General features: G+C 33.1%; 1 protein-coding gene and 1 pseudogene across 1 annotated transcript; one reads left to right on the forward strand and one right to left on the reverse strand.

The window, feature by feature from the left end:
* Positions 1-215: 215 nt before the first annotated feature.
* On the reverse strand, positions 216-3,670 carry LOC145639469 (protein STABILIZED1 pseudogene; annotated as a pseudogene).
* A 9,422-nt stretch (positions 3,671-13,092) lies between these two features.
* LOC145638423 (ethylene-responsive transcription factor ERF035-like) lies at positions 13,093-14,730 on the forward strand. Its single transcript, XM_081689392.1, has one exon. The coding sequence runs from the start codon at positions 13,407-13,409 to the stop codon at positions 14,319-14,321; it is 915 nt and encodes a 304-aa protein (XP_081545518.1). The 5' UTR covers positions 13,093-13,406; the 3' UTR covers positions 14,322-14,730.
* The last annotated feature ends 1,659 nt before the right edge of the window (positions 14,731-16,389 follow it).

Raw genomic sequence — 16,389 nt, forward strand, 5'->3', positions numbered from 1 at the left:
GAGTGTCCCGATCTTGGCTGTAGCTAAAAGGAAAAACAAAAAAAAAACACACACACACACGCAGAAATTCTACATCCCTTCACCAGTCACATTCCATCATGTTAACATTGATAAGGATCTAATTCATCAATACTACAACTAGTACTGCAGCTACAACTGTGATCACCAAGCACTCGAAGCTAAACTGTCTTGCATAGAGGATAACAATAGCTGTTATAAAATCTAGCATTTATACAACAATAATGCTGTAAGGATAAGTAACATCCAAAACAGTTCGAAACACAAAATTGTAAGGCTAAACTACATCGAATAGCTTTAAAGGGACAAACGATAATGTGCAAGTCAAAATACATTGAGATTTCACAAAAAACATGATCAGACTAAATTCTAGAGCGCAGGTATATGCACACTAGAATCAGCAATATGAAGAAACAAAATCAAACTTGTTTGTTTCCAGCAGCCTTTTCTTCCTTCCCAAGAGCAATAACAAGTTTCTTTAATATTGCTTCAGTAGGCTGGTGAGCATTCTCAATTGCTTTTGAAATAGATTGCCATTTCTCACCATGCTTAGGCTCTGCAGCAACACAACGTTTCAGCACATCCTTCTGCAAGTCCTCAGTTCCATGCTGAAGTTCAAATTTGTAATACAAAGCCCAGAAATCTCCAACATCTGGAGCAAGTGTTACTGCCCTGTTGAGCCAGCTCCTTGCCTTGTCCACCTTCCGGTCATGCCAAAACAGCTTGGCTACAGCAGCAGTGACATGGGGATCCTGATCACACTTAGTAAGGGCATCTGAGCTCTTCGCTTTACGTTGAGGACGAGGAGCAATCTCAATTTGAGTCGCCCATAATATACCACTGTTTGGACATTCTTGTAGAGCCTTTGCCAACAAGTTATCAGCCTCTTTCTTGTTGCCGTGCCTAAGTTCAGCTCTAACAGCAGCAAGCCACAGATCAGGGCTATGAGGATTCCTTTTCCTAGCCATAGTTAGAATTGCTCGAGCTTTACTCAGTCCAGTCATCTTCTCTTCAAGTTTTGCAAGTGAAAGCCATAGAGGAATACATTGTGGGCAGTTTTTATGACCAGATACATAAGCTTCTTTAGCCTTCTCTAGCTCTCCACACCGTTCATGAAGCTGTCCAAGCATCAACCACAACTTGAAGAATGATGGGAAGCGTTGCAGGCCTTCATCAAGCAGCCTCTTCTCTTCTGCAACATTACCAAGTTCTCTCTCTGCAATGGCGGATTTCATCCATACTCTTTCACTGCCACCTCTTTCTCGGGCCTTAGCAAGGAGTATTTTTGCCCTTTCAGGTTCATGGTTTTCAAATTCAAGTTTGAAAGCAGCAAGCCAAATCTCCTCAGAGTTTGGAATAGCTGCGTAAGCTTCCTGGAGGATTGCTCGAGCAGCAGGCACATCACCAGCAATCCATTTTTCTTTAGCACCCATAAGCCAAAGAACTTCAGCTTGGGGCACATAAGTAACTGCTCTCCGTAACAAGGCATCAAGAGAATCCTTAGTTCCATGACTCTTCTCCAGTTGTGCTGCTTTAAGCCATATACTCTTCTTTGTCAAGAAGACAGAAATAGCATGAGCGTATATAGCCCTTGCAGTTTCAACAGACCCTCTCTTCTTGCATTCTTCAGCATCAGCTACCCATGTTCTCTTCCTATCTTCTTCCTCAACCCCAACACCAACAGTGTGTTTAATTATAGCTTGGCAGGTGACAACAGACCCAGCACGTTCAGCAGCCTCAGCTTCTTTCATCCAAGCTTCTCTGTTGATGACAACTCCCTCTCTTTGTAGGGCCCTGATACCCCTGTCTATGATCTTCTCAACCATTGTAATATTACCATTAGCTTCCTCCAACTTTGCTGCAGTAATCCAAATAGCTGACTCTTTTGGGAGATACAACCTGGCCCTGTTTAGCACTTTCTTTGCCGTGTCATATGTTTCCAGCCTAGCAAGAGCAAGCCAGAATTCTACTTGCAAGGGGCAGGACTCCACAGCCCTATAAAGTAATATGCTAGCTTGCTCCTCATCAGCAAGCTCAATAACTGCCTTCCACAGCCTCACAGAACTAGCTATATGTTCAAGCCCCTTCCTTAGCACCCTACTCTTTTGTACATGATCTTGCTCCAATTTAGCAGCCTGAAGCCACAACTTCACAGAAGTTGGAATCATTTTAACTCCCCTAGCCATCACAGCCTTGGCGTCATCAGGGTTTGCCAAACGACAGGCCTCCAGCCAAACATCCTCATTCTTGGGACACTCCTCACATCCCTTCTCAATTAACAATCTAGCCTCTTTAATCTTGCCAGCAACCTCCTCTAGCCTTGCAGCTGCTATCCAACCAGGTGGATGCTTTGGATTGGTTTGTATGACAGATTTTAATAGCAGCCTAGCCTTCTTAATATCTGAAATCTCTGCATCACTGGTAAGCTTCATACTTTTAAGATCAGTCAAATACCCTTTAGGATCGACAACCGTCTGCCCTGACACAGAATCAGATAACCTATCAAGCTTCAGTGATAGCACCGTACCCCTACCCTCACCAACGGCAGTCAAATCTGTAACAGGGGTCTGTGCCCAAGGTGTCTCTGTCCCACCAACGCCCCTACTCTTTGGATCAAGGGCCGTAACATGCTCTTTCTCCTGCCTAGCCTTCTCAAGAAGTGTATCAGGCACAGGCACAAAACTCTCAAACCTCTTCTTCTTATTCCTCATTGAATAATCCCCAATCTCAGGAAGATTGTCCCACTCCTCCACCGTCACAGTATGCAACTTCCTCTTCAAATCAGCAAACTGCTCAGTAATCTTAGGATTAGAAGCCCGATACTTCTCGATCTCTTCCTTCAACCTAGCCTCCCTCCTATCCTTCCTCCTTGAATCCATCCTCTTATCAATCGCCTCCCAGACCGCATCCGCCTCCTTATCATCCTCATCGTACTCAGCCGAGGCAAACAAACCAACATCATTCCCCTCAAATTCATCAAAATTCTGATTCTCATCATACCCTTTATCCTCCCCTTCCTCCTCATCACCCTCCTCATCAGCTCCCTTCCCCCTCCCCTGCCCCTGCCCCGGCCCCGGAACCTGCCCTCGTCCCCGCCCCCGCCCCTGCCCCATATCCGGAACCGCCACACTCCCAATCGGAGCAGCAGAGCGGTCAGGCATATCCATAACCGGTCTAGACGGCCCAATATCAGATCGGGTCGTAAACCCGGTAGCTCCACGACCCAACCCAGCAACATAATTTGATGGGGGTTTCAAATACATAAAATCAAGATTACTCTTTGATTGCACAGGAGCTTGCATACCTCCGCAAAAAGGGATATACAAGGATAAAGTTGAATTCAATCGAATACCCAAATCAGCAATTAAACAATCAAAATCCCCAATTAATCTTTTGGATGATGATAACAAACATTGTCGTTCAATTGGGAGGCCTAATCTATCAAAAATAATCTGGTGAAGATTCCCTAAAGTAGTTGAATTAGGGTTTACATGAAGAACTAGGGTTTTATTGTCAAAAGTATTGAGATAAACCATGATTGTAAAATTGAGAACAAGTACCTGGAAACGGAGATGCTACCTTAATCGTTGATGAACTCTTCGATTTGCAGAGAAATGCTGTAGTCGTAGAGTGTGGAGGATACAGAATTTTGTTCCACAAATGAATATTTTTTTTGGCGGTTCTTCGAGAATCCAATTAACCTTTATTAGGCTATGGTATTCAATCTACTTCGTATTTTGTATTTTTTTTTTTTTTTCGTATTTAATATTTTTTTTTTTTGTAAATTAAAAACAAAGGTGTAGCAATTATCTGTTATTTCATAAATGATCCAATCATACGTTTGCTAAACTCACACAAATAACTATTTTAAAAAAGCTCACTCAAATAATTAAGAGAAAATAACTTTAAACTCGCATACAGCTTAATCTCGTGTAATGCACGGTTGTTGGGTGTTTGTCATGAGGTCAAGAGGGGTTCCATCACATATTTAATTCACATTCACTTTTGGGAAGTACTTGTACTTGAATGTAATGTATCATATACTCGTATGTATCATGTATGTATGGTGAACTTTGTAGTAGGCTAGTAGCTACGAATATTACTCTCACCCTCCTTAGCTTACATCATGTATAGATTTCAAATGGGAGTATGGATATATGATAAGAATTTGATATTATCATGTTATAAATTTTTCTAGACGATAGTAAAATAGTAACTTGTATTAGATTAACTATTATTTTCGTATGAGGGAATTAATAATGTACATATTAGTCATTGAAAACATGAAATGGTTTAATGTATGATAAATATGAATAAAAAATTAAATTATAAAGCTCGCTTGATGCAAATTGAGAAAATTGTAGTGAGCATTAATCAAACCCTAGCAAATGGCACAATTTTGTTATTCCATCAGATCCGCTAGCAATTGATCAACATTACGGAGTATTAGGATTGAATATAATTCATACATTACATCGACTAGAAACTAATATGCATGACGATATCTTTGAAGAATACTTCACATCTACTATCTCTCTTAAAACACGTGTGAATATTGACTATGAATTTCTGACCATGCATATAACTTGACAAAATTGACTAATTATAGTTCTAGGAGGGTGTACTTTTCTTTATTGATTAATTTTTATTTGGTTACAACTCATTTAAACAAATTAAAAAGAGGATTAAACAAATGCTTGAAAGTCTAGCTAGGTATGTATTTACATTTGAAAGTCAACTATGATACATAAATTAAAGGTATTTGCATTTGAAAGTCGACTATGATACAAATTGTATACTCTCTTGAAAACAATCATTGTAATAGATAGACTAGCTAGATAGACAAATGACACTATTACAATTCTAGACAAAAGGATTAGTTTTTAATTTGTATACGAATACTACTTCATATCGATAATTTTAAGAACCTCAAACCAACAAAGTTAGAAAGGCGACAATAAAGATTAACTAGTTAAAATACATGTTTGGTAGTCTAGGTGCAACATGAAGATTACAAGACATGAATTGAAGTATGAACTAACATCATTCTTTTATTGTAATCTTGTACTAATAATCAAACTGAAATAATTTTTGGAGGCTTTTTCAAAGGAAAAATAAAAAGCTACAATATGGGACAAAAAGAAATGCTTGAGTAGCTTAATTTGTTCTTATTCTTGACGGCTAAAAGCTGTGCAAAAACGAGTCAAACGATTTATACTTGGACAACGTATAGGTTCAATAGCTGTTCCTTCCATAGCTTCGAAAATAATATTACAAAATCATGTAATTTCCTGTTATTTCAATAATTATTCCATGTTTTATTTTACGTAGTATTTTTTGGCATTTGGACCACATTAATATTCTTCTTGTTGACCTATTGTTGTAGAGGTTGTATTCAATCTTTTCTTGTATTGGTTTTATATTTTGAATCGCTAGTGGTCCGTGATTCAATGATTTATAAATATGATTAAACTTAATCCACAAATTGGCTAGTGGCCTGTGATTCAATTATTTATATTTGTTTTAATAATATGATTAAACTAAATAAACAAGTTGGACTAACATTGGCTCATAATTTGAAAGACGTCTTGAAAAAATGATGTAGAGTGTCAATAGACTAAAAAAAAAGAGCAATTTATTATAAAACAGAGTATATAAGACGAACTTTAATAAAATTTAAACCCCAAAATATTTCAGTTATAGTGACTTAGTAACTAATATCACACACCATTGAGCACTCTTGCATTAGGAAACCTAGTCTCATGCAATTATTCATTCCCACCAAATTTGAGTGACACAACAAAGTGACCTCAAGCACTTCCCACACCACCATTCACATACAATTGGTAAGCTCTAACAAACATTTGAGCATAATTGTCACACTTAAAACACATAACAACTTTGTATATATATATTTATACATTTATGATACTTTGATAATTAAGAGAAGGAAATAAACATAATAATATCTTCATAACAAACTTATATAGTAGAGTACACTTAAATCAATAGTAAGAAACAAATGGAGAAAAGATTCGATGTATTCTTATGGTGGCTTGTGTTCTTAGGCTTTTGCCATCACATTAGTTTGGTCATTGGGATCATTGATGCAAAAATGTTAGAGGATCATAAGAATATTGATTTTGAAAGGAAGGATAATGCACAAAATGGTATTACAAAAACGAGCTATACCATGCATAGTGCTTATGGTGGGGATCCTAAACCTAGCTATGGCGGTGGAGGTGATGGTTACGGGGGAGGAGGAGGTGGTGGCGGTGGCTTCAGAGGAGGTTCTGGTGGTGGATTTGGAGGTGGTGGTGGGTTTGGTGGAGGTTGTGGTGGCAATTGTGGTGGAGGTTGCCCAGGTGGTTGTGGTGGAGGTGGCGGTGGTTTTGGCGCAGGTGGTGGCTTTGGTGGGAGTGGTGGTCCTGGCATGGGCGATGGTGGTCATGGTTATGGGGGTGGTAGTGGTAGTGGTGGCAACTATGGATATGGTCATCCTGGACCTGGTCATGTATATGGTCCTGGTTCTAGATGGGACGCTACACGCACCAAGACTAAAATCCATCACTAGTAACAATACTAAAACCAAAATAAGTTAGATGATTATTAGCTAGTTTGCTACCTAAGTTGTAAGCTAAAACATGCCCTATGTTCTAGATAGTATTGTTATAAGTTGTTTGTTAAATGTAAGGAAAATTATAAATGAGTGTTTCTATGTGAAAATTCACAAGGTATTTCGATATATGTAACCTTAAAAAGCCAATGAAGCATATTGCATTTCTATAATATTTGTCAATCCTAATTAATTTATTGATATCTTGAATGTCTAATTTATAGTTTGAATTTCATGAAAATCGAAGTCATAATTAACTACGATCATACAAAAATATTTGGTGATTTTTATACAACTTAAAATCGGGTCGATTAATTTTCAAAATTGCTGGCTAAAATTTTTCTGTAACGTGGCTGATGACAGTACATTAATGGATTTAGATTAAGGGGTAAGGACCATATGGTGTGTTCCGAATTTGATACTAGTATTGCATGCCAATTGCATAAAAAATTGACACTATTAAGACTTATGAGATATAAAAGGGGCTGATTCTCTAAAGTCAATGACTTTGGGTTGGACCATGTTTTTGTCTTATATATCAAGATTCGGGCCAAGACTCAACTTGCAAGCCCAACTTATAATTCATTTGACCTGCTTTCTCAATTTCTGAAATTAGTGAGCAGCCACCAAAAAATGTGAAATTAAAATATTGTTTTCTACTACTGCATTCTCTAAGACAAGTAAGGTCTTGTTCTTTTGAACTTAAATTTACTTCAGTTTACTCCGTAATTCAATTCATTTCACTTTTATTCACATTCCCTCAAATTCAACTCATTTTACTTCAGTTTAGATTCGCTCGGCTCGGCTCATTATTCTATGAGTACTGTGTTTCAATTCAGCTTCAAAGACAATATGTATGTTTAATGATACAACTAACAATACGTCAATACTCAACATATTTATACTTTTACTTAAATATAAATCACCATATGTATGTTTAAAAGGAGTGTGAAGCTATAAAATGTGCCCAAAAAATATGTACATAGTGATACTCATACTAGATAAAAATGGACAAAGTAAGATATTTTGATGAATTGTGTTGTATGTATTATTTCTCTTTTTTTTTTTTTTTTTTTTTTTTTTTTTTTTGCGCGAAAGGCCGGACAATATGACTATTATTTTTAATAGATCAATATAGGCATATAGCTAGTATTACATAAGACTATAAGAGCGTGACATTGTGAGTTTGTGACACTCTAATTTTGTACCACCAAATAAGATGGAATTCAACTTAAATAATGGCTTGATATAGGCTTTAATACTATTTATTTATTTATTAAAAAAAATACTTCTTATGTAGGTTTTAATACTACAACCATTAAAATAAGGAAAATGTTATACATAACCCTTAGGGCTACATATAAGCATTAAATTTACACTTGAAAATCGTAAAAAGTTAAGAAATCATCAAAATATAAACACTAATAATACTGATTTACGCGTGTTTTTGTCATAAATTCCTAATTTTATACAATTTCCAAGAGTACATTTAATGCTTATATATAGCCCTTAGGACTACATATAACATTACCCTTAAAATAAAGGTGGACTGCCTCTTTGTAATTAGAAATCCTTAAAGTACCTCTTTTGAAATATTTTATGAAATAATATTCCTAGTTCTAATTAATACTCAGTACGGAGTACTAAATAATAAGTATAAAACTATTAAAAGGACAGTGGCTCAACATCATGTACAATAATGGTAATTAAGACCTAACTTATGTTGCAAATGAAGAGATTAAGGTATCATGTGCCATGATTAACAAAAGTTAAGACTATCTTAATTAATAAATTAGGGAGAATCACTATAATTGTGGATTTGTTGTTTGGTTTAAGACTGTATCTTGACGTATGGTCGGTGTATTACCCCATACTTGCGGCTACTATACTTCATACGCAACTCTAACCATTTTCAAGGCTACTTGTAACTTGTAATATATACCATTTGGAAGGTTAGTCGAAATTAGTAATAACTAATAAGTAATGACTTAGAAATCTTAATTCTTAATTTAATGCATTAATTGTTTAAGAGATTAACTTATAACCTTTGATAAAGGTTGTTTTACGATCTACATACATCATTGTTTAAACACACGATTTTTTTACTTTATTTAGTCATACAACAAATTAAGCAAAAGTATATTAAGAGAGAAAATAAAAAAGAGAATACGAGTAATTTATTTTAAAATAATCAAATAAAAGAATTATGTGAATTTGAGTTTTTGCATAGTACTATCGGTTATTGTATTTGATTATGTATGGTGATAAGAAGCAAATAAATGTAGGCTCAGAACCCTTGGTTGGACGTATGTTAGTTGTATGTACCATGCACGCGGTACAACTAGTTATAAAAAGAGAGACGACTATTGCAAACAAAGAAACTACCTAAAATCATATAATCTGAATTCTGAAGTATCTAGCCTAGATAATCTTATATTTACAAGGCATTCATGGAAAAAACTTTCCAAAAGAATAGAAGTATCTTCTTACTTTTTACAGAGAGATACCAAGATAGTTCTAAATAAAATAATTAAAATAAGTACAAGTAATTAAAACAGCATCCTACTTAAGGATTGTATGTCTACTCAATTAGCTAACAAACAAAATCTCCAAAAACAAGGCCAAATTCTAGAGTTTTCTATAGATTGTAGACAAAGGAGCATGTGCCATTATAAACCTACATAACTCTTCCAAGTGCCCTTATATTCCAAGGGCACCTATCTCTTATAAGTATATACCTACTAAACTGACATTATTAATTTGTATGGCATATACTCATCTCACTGGTCTCAAATAATAAAATTTAGATACGCATATTAAGAAAATTAATAATACAGGATCATAATAATGTACCATCGAGAGTTAGTCAATGGTTAAACTGGCATAAGTTGAGCGGAAAAATTTTCATTTTAAATAATTGAAAGATTTTTGTGAACAAATAAATAGAAGAATATTGATTATTTGTCTGTCAAATAAAAATTAGAAAAATCACGATTATTTGTGGACAAAGAGAGTATAAATTCATTATTTTGTTTATATTTGCATCTGTATTTTGGTATTTATTTATAATATATGATGCCTCTCTCTCTTAATAATTGTTGAAGAGGATCAATGTGTCTAAATCTGGGATCATGTGTTGAAAGAGTTGCAAAATTTGTCCATATCTCACCAAGCAAAGCAAGAGCACATGAGATATTTGCATAACATAAGCAAAACGGTAATATTTTATTAGTAAGTCCATGAGTTATGATTTCATTTTCATGATAATTTTATAACCTATGGTTTTTATGTTAGTCAAACTCCACTTGGTCAAGTTACTTCATTTTTGTTATTGTATTTGATTTTTAATATTTTTGATCCAAAAATAAAAAATAAAAAAAATGTTTGTGAATGGTTTCAATGTATCTACCCATGAGTATGAGCATGACTAGCATTTTTTTTAAGGGTTGAATATGGACCCACCTTTCACTCATGTCAATTAATAGACAAATTCTGATTAGAAATTTTTAATTATTATAATCTCTATTTATATATACTACCTACGTGCTTTGATTGAATTTTTTTGCCAACTTTCACGTTATATTAATACAAAAAACCAAACCTTTAATATTAATATATTATACCCATCTTTTTCCTCCATCTTTTGGAACTAATACTTGAATTCCTCTTTGCTTTCACAATCATAATTAAAACACCATACACCAATCAATAATAATGAGGTTCTCTATTGTTAATAGTGATTTAATTATTTATTAAAAAGTGTATATATGAATAGCTTATTAGCATACACCAATCACAATACAAAATAAGAATTGAGCGTAAATAGCTCTTTTAATTTCTTAAACAAGGCTGACTCATACTCTTATTTACATACTTTATTGCGAAGTATATAGCAATAGTTCAAATTTACGTACATATGTGCATAATGATGCAAAATAAGAAGTGAGAGTACAACCCCCGTTCTTTTGAGCTTCTTGGCAGGGCAGAGCAAGGCTTAGCAGAGTAAAGCAAATATCAGTATAGCATAACTAGCAGAGCAACTCTAAAGAACAAGGTCTATGTGTACGTTAGTGCTATGGCAATAAGGCCAATAACGTATGTACCCAACAGTTTAGGAAGAAAAGAAAGTATCAAGTTTCTTTCATACCATAATGAGATTGAAGCATTTAGGTCAAAGTGAAGATGACATATAATAGCAAGTTTAGCTTCCTTTAGTTAAGCTGTCAAAACAAAAAACAGTAACATTAGATTATTTATTGACCTGACTTGTACTACTAACTGATAAAAAAAATCAAGGTATATTGTACATAAACACATAATTGAAGTAATGATAGGCAGTTTCTAAGAAATAAAGAATATATCATATAAATACAATATACTTTAATTTTCTTATGAAATATACAGTATAATACAGCTTGGCAAAATTAAGAAAAGGGAAGTTGAACTAAAATTTGACCTCTAAACCAATCAAATGCTGATTTTTAGAGGTGTGTGTAATACTCCTCTATATTATGCCTAATAGTCAATTAAATTAGCTGCTTTGTCTGGAAGTATTAGTATAATACAGCTTGGAGTATAGAATTTACTACTATTAATTACTAAGTGAGAGTGTAGTGGAAGGTCAATTAATTAAGATGTTCTTTATTAAACAAAACCTCCTTATTATTCCACTAACCTGTATTATAAGGATTATACGCCTAAATAATTTTATACGTACATGTAAAAGAGGCCGGGATTGTATTTCAATATAAAATGTTGACTGCGCAAAAAATTGTCAATTAAGTGAATTATAGCTTGTACGAGCTGAGTATACTCCATTGTGTTGGTCGTTTAAAGAGTGATTTTATAGCTAGCAATCTCTTTAGTAACGTGTATTTTCAAGTCTTATCATTAATTGTTATATGAATTTTATACTTTCAAACAACTGAAACTAAAATGGACAAAGCTAAGTCGAGTTTAACTTTCTTTGTTATAATGCAAATTTATAATTTATATATTTCCTCAACGCAAAACTGTTTGTTCATTAATAATATCAATACACTATATATTACCTGCAAAACTTGTACATGACATTAAATAACCGTAATTATAGAATATAGGACACGATGATATTAATTGAGTATATGTGTATCATAGATTATACACGTCTAATATAATTGCGTTGGAGAAAAAGTACAAAAAAAAATAGTAGTAGTGATTACATCATTTTTCATGCTAAAAAACGAAAAAAAAAAAAAAAAAATAATATTAGTAGTAGACTAGTAGTACGTAGTACAAATCAATAAAAGGATCATACTAGATTTTTCAATGTCTACCCTTTAAAAGGCATAGAAATTAAAGTGGAACCAAAAAATTAGGTAAGTTTATTTAAGTATTAAGTTCATATTTGGTATTTTAGTTAGGTATAAGAATCAATCGTATGACATCAACAAATTGGCTAGCTTGTTAGCTAGGTGTATATTTAATTTAATTTCATTCTCACTACTATACCGTAGCAAAATTTGGTCTATTATAATTATAATTATAATTATTAATATTATTGTTATTTTTATTTTTATTTTAATTTCAATTTATGTGGGACAATTTTAAATCAACAACGCATCAAATACCGTGGGTCTGCCCTAACTTATGGCAATTAACGTGGTGAAAACTAGAAACTAGAAGATCTTATTAGGGGGCCCTTGTACACCATTTAGTCCATGTCTTTGTTTTAAATACAAATACTGAATAAATTAAAAAAAATTATTATTCAATCAAAATATTATCATGTACTTAATTATTTGTAAATATGTATGAAAATGACTTAAATCAAGCCCTCATTAGCGGAGTCTAAGAGAATCTAATTATGGATACGCAGTCATTCATCACCCTGACTTATTTAAACTAAGTTTATTAGACCTTATTATAACTGATTAATTTTGATTTCACCTTATATTTAAATTTGTTTGGACGTGATCAGCTTTAATTATTTCAAATTTTTTTTGTTTAAATATAGGTAAAGAAAGCACATCTTACATGCAAACCTGAATGAAATTTTATTTTTATAATCAATTGATAATCAAAAGAGTATCTCACTATCATTTACACCTTACACGTATATACCTTATGCTGTTACACATAAACGCTCTTATTTTTCAAAGTAGGACAATAGTCTCAATTTATACGCGGATTATATGAACAAACCAGCACACAATTTATATTGATGTTCTAACAAAGGAAGCATAGAACAAAAACAGCTTACACTTTACAAAGAGATGAGATACAAAATTGAGGTCCCCAAAAACCAAGATTTTTCCACACCTGGATTCGAAAATTATACTCCATTACATGAACCAAATTATTACTTTGTAGTAGATATTATTATGATCTAAATTAAATACAGAAAAATATATATATTTATAAACCATAGTTTTCAGTATGAAAAGATATCTAAGAATATTTTATACGTATTTGTACAGTCAAGCATCAATCAAGCTTTTATACATCAATCAAATATGCCACATGGGGTATCACAACTAGCTCCTCTTAACTGTATACACCTCTAATTTTGCCAAAAGTGTGGGTCCCACTTCCCTTTTCTTCCCACTTCCTTAAATTCTTTTCTTTGGAGTACATTTTATTTTTTTTACATCATCATTTTATTTTTTTTAATTATATATATACCCCCTTCTTCTTTTATTTCCTCACAATCATGTAACAAAATAAATACTACACACACTCTAAACTTTCTTCTTATTTTCTTTTCTTTTCTTTTCTTTCTTTCCCTCCCATCATGGAAACACATCTACAAAATGAATCTCTAGACAATTTCTTCCATTCTCTATCAAAATCTTCATCTATCACTTCTACCACGACCTCTACCTCGACCTCTACCTCTTCATCCTCTGTATCGTCTTCTAATAGCCCTTTTTCAGGTATTGATAAAAAGTCGAAAACCATCAAGAATGGGTCCAAGAGAATAAGATTGGACCCGAAGGAGAATAATGAGGCCTCTATTAATAAAAAACTCGTGAATGATAATGATAATGATAACGATAATGATATTCGTCACCAAAAGGATGAACATCTAATGTATAGGGGTGTACGAAAGAGAAGTTGGGGTAAATGGGTGTCCGAAATAAGAGAGCCAAGGAAAAAGTCAAGAATATGGCTTGGAACTTACCCTACGGCTGAGATGGCGGCTCGAGCTCATGACGTGGCGGCTTTAGCCATCAAGGGTGAAAATGCATTCCTTAACTTCCCTCAACTTGCACATTTACTACCTCGCCCTGCCTCCACGTGTCCTAAAGACATACAAGCCGCGGCTGCTAAGGCGGCTGAAGCCGAGCTGAGCCGACCTCTAGCTAGCAGCTCATCAAGCTCATCAACAACCACCAATCTTAGCTCTTCTTCATCAGAAGAAGCTAATAACATTGAATGGTCTAGTTCTGTGGGACCCACTACAGACCATGATGATCATGACCATGATGATCATGATCATGATCATCATGGTCATGGACATAATGTTGATGATGATGAGTCATTGTTTGACTTGCCTGACCTTGTAATTGAAGGTAAAACTACTCAAAGAATTGGAGGGTATTATAGTCATTCTACATGGCAATTAGCTCAAGGAGAATCCATGATATTTGGGCTTGATGATGATCAACACCCTAATTATTTATGGATGGGTTTACTAGAAAAATAGATAATTTAAGTCTAAAATTTTCCCTTTTTTTTTTTTAGTTAATTATAATATATAGTTTAGTTTCATACAAATTCATTCATTACATTATTACAAAAACATATATATATATAGTCATATATTAGCTTCAAATTGTTCATGAAGGTCAATAGTCAACATATAAGAGAAAGGAGAGAAAAAAAAAAAGGTTTGTTTTGCATTTACAAATTTCTTCATTTTTCTAAAGGTTAGATTTTTTTGGTTTGTAGCTTGTTGGTTACATTTAATTTTGTGCATAATTACATGAGGTGAGATGTGGGATATCAAAATTTGGGTCCCTCTCGGCTTCCCCACCTTTTTTGCAAGGTAATGTAAATTATACAACACATACATTATTATATACATTATTATATATCTTAATTAATTTTGTTTTTATACTTTTGTTTTCTAGTATTTATTTATTTTATATTGATGTATTATTATTGTCTCCCTTAAATCAAATTTTCTACATATAGCAATTTATATTGTTATTTTAGTGAAATCCCCAATCTACATTACATAAAGAAAAATGTTTAAGGGGCGTGACGAGGTCAAATCATCATCTGTAATTTTAGTGTGCAACTATACATGCAATACATTACTTTGTAAGAACATAATATTTTATTATACTAATTGAGAAATTTAGTATAATTAAGGTATATTTATAGCTATATGTCAATATAATTAAGAAATAACAACTCAAGAGAGTCCAAATCCTTAATCAAAACTTGTAAATAATAGGTTGTGCATTTTTGTGATCAAAGCTTGCTAATTTTAACAAGTGTTGTTGATAGCTACCTATAGCGACAATATATAAGTAACTAACACATAAAAATATTGTTTGTTTATCTAAGTATTTTGTATAAGTGGCTCTTTAATTTTTAGATGGATCTCATCATATATAAACAAAACAAAATTATACAAGTAGAATTTAATAACCAAGTTAATAGATAAGTCTAGAAACTTAAGCTTGTGGTTCCATTAGCGGTAAGGTAGTAAACTTAACAAATTATTTCATTTTCCAAACAAAATAATGTACACCAACGAATATGTGCCCATAGACTATTTGCTTTAGCTAGAATTCTTCAAATACAATTTTCGAATCATAGCTAAATTAGCCCCTACAATTGACCCCTTTTTTTTTTGGGTATTGCAACGGTACCAATTTGTTTCGGCCTTGTTTTAGTTTGAATTGGCTTTTGTCTCTTTAACGACTCCAAACTCCATTACTTTGTAATTTGGCACATAGTATAAGTATTCAAATCAAATAGGTTTACTAAACATAATCCACTTAGTTTTATCAAACATGCGTGCATTTTGCATATATGCATATATGCAAATTGCTAAGTATACGAGTCTAAGGGTATGTACGTATACATAAAATAAATAGAGCGTTTTTTGTTCGGGAAAGATGGAATGAATTGGAGAAAGCACACAATATTTTTTTAAGAATTTCTTGTTTTGCAAAACTATATATTGTAGTAATTGTCAATGATTTCTTGTACGGGTAGTAGCTTTTTGGGGGCATTGAAGTTAAAATTAGTTACTTCCATATCAAAATAGATATTTTTTAATTTTTTTTTTTTTAAATAATCATTTTAAACCACTAATTGTCGAAGCTGTAATATTTAATAAAAAAAGATGGATTACTATTTAATTAACTTAGAAATATTAACTCCTCCTTAGTCCTTACTACGTATCATAAATTACTTTTCTAAAGGTGAGTTTGATGCCCATTTTACACAACTAATGGAAAAGTGCTTTAACTTGTTGAAACTTGAAAGCTAATAAACAGATAAACTATGGAGCTAGTAAATTTAAAAAATCAACAAAGTATCAATAATTTAATAACAATACTTATCCTTTAATTTCATCCATTATTTTGATCACCTATTTTAATTTGTAACTGTGATTAATTTGAAACGTGCAAAAAGAAATACTAAGGGCCTGTTCTGATTTACCGAAAACAACTAAACGAACTATTTATAAGTGAAGGAAATTAGGAATTGAACTGAACTGATTAGAGATGAATTAAACTAAACTGAAATTAAGC

This window comes from Chenopodium album, chromosome 7 (assembly GCF_948465745.1).
Source record: "Chenopodium album chromosome 7, dcCheAlbu1.1, whole genome shotgun sequence".
Classification (NCBI taxonomy): domain Eukaryota; kingdom Viridiplantae; phylum Streptophyta; class Magnoliopsida; order Caryophyllales; family Amaranthaceae; genus Chenopodium; species Chenopodium album.

Coding starts and splice junctions, on each gene's coding strand:
- LOC145638423 (XM_081689392.1), top strand. CDS start 13,407: ATGGAAACACATCTACAAAATGAATCTCTAGACAATTTCTTCCATTCT.